General features: G+C 36.6%; 1 protein-coding gene across 1 annotated transcript; it reads left to right on the top strand.

The window, feature by feature from the left end:
* The first annotated feature begins 319 nt into the window (after nucleotides 1-319).
* On the top strand, nucleotides 320-769 carry LOC132601883 (uncharacterized). Its single transcript, XM_060314937.1, has one exon. The coding sequence runs from the start codon at nucleotides 320-322 to the stop codon at nucleotides 767-769; it is 450 nt and encodes a 149-aa protein (XP_060170920.1).
* The last annotated feature ends 389 nt before the right edge of the window (nucleotides 770-1,158 follow it).

The raw sequence follows: 1,158 nt of genomic DNA, 5'->3' as shown, positions 1-1,158 counted from the left end.
TCCCAAAAAATCCAAACATGGTAATCCTAATTTGAAAGCTCGACACACGACTCACAATGGAGTTCCAGCAATACTCTTTAAAGCTAATGATTTCTATGGAGAGGTGGCTGATGAGTGCAAGTTCACTTTGGTGGGCAAATTCATTCGAACCCGTCCTCAAATCGATATGATTAGATCGAAGTTTACTGAGAAAATCACAGTAAAAAGTAAAGTGCAAATTGGTGTTTTTGAGTTCCGTACAGTTTTCTTAGACTTCAATAGTGAAGAAACTTGTTAGAATGTTTGGTATAGAAGATCTATTGAAATTGATGGTCAAATCATGTGGCTAGAAAAATGGACACCGGATTTCAAACCAGATGAAGACTCTCCTATAGTCCCAGTCTGGGTTTTGTTACCGGAATTACCATTTCATTGTCATTCGTGGCATTACTTAAAACAAATTGTCGGCTCTATTGGTGTGCCTCTTACGATGGATTTGGCTACTGAGAACATAACTCGACCTAGAATGGCTAAAATAAGAGTGGAAGTTGACTTAACAAAGCCAAAACTTACCTCTATATTTGTTGGATCAGAGGCTGACTCAAGTCCAGTTAGGGGATTTTATCAAAAAATTGAATATGAGAGTATGCCAAAGTATTGTAGATTTTGCAAAATTTTAGGACACTCTATAATTCAGTGTAGAAAAGTTGAACAAAAAAAAAAGGCTAAGGAGAAAGCTAACATGGAGAAGCAGGCTAACTTTGAAACTACTGAAACTAGTAAAAACTAAGAGAACATCAAAGAACCTGGAATGATGGAAAGGAAAAACAAAAGAACAAAAAGGACGAAAGAAAAGAGACAAGGGTGCAGATGATGGAAGTGGAAGAGGAGGATAATAACAAAGGGGAGAAGGAGATAGAAAAACAAGGGGAAAAAGGAAAAAAAAAAGACAAGAACAGGACGAGGGTGTTGGATGAAAAAGAAAATTCAATTCTGAAGGAAAGGCTTGATAAGATCAAAAAAAGGAGAAAGAAGAAACCACCAAAAAAGAGAAACAAAGTTAAAGTCAAGACTGGAAACAAAAGAGTCAAAGGTCATAGCACAGGAGATAATATAAAGCAGATTATGGAAAATGGTGTCGCTGGTGTTATAGAAGAGAATCACAATGAAGAAAAGGGC

The sequence above is a fragment of the Lycium barbarum genome, chromosome 7, assembly GCF_019175385.1.
Source record: "Lycium barbarum isolate Lr01 chromosome 7, ASM1917538v2, whole genome shotgun sequence".
In the NCBI taxonomy this organism is placed as follows: Eukaryota; Viridiplantae; Streptophyta; class Magnoliopsida; order Solanales; family Solanaceae; genus Lycium; species Lycium barbarum.
This window is presented reverse-complemented; position numbering and strand designations above follow the sequence as displayed.

What these genes read in the sequence shown, in the direction of transcription:
- LOC132601883 (XM_060314937.1), top strand. Translation starts at nt 320, where the DNA reads ATGTGGCTAGAAAAATGGACACCGGATTTCAAACCAGATGAAGACTCT.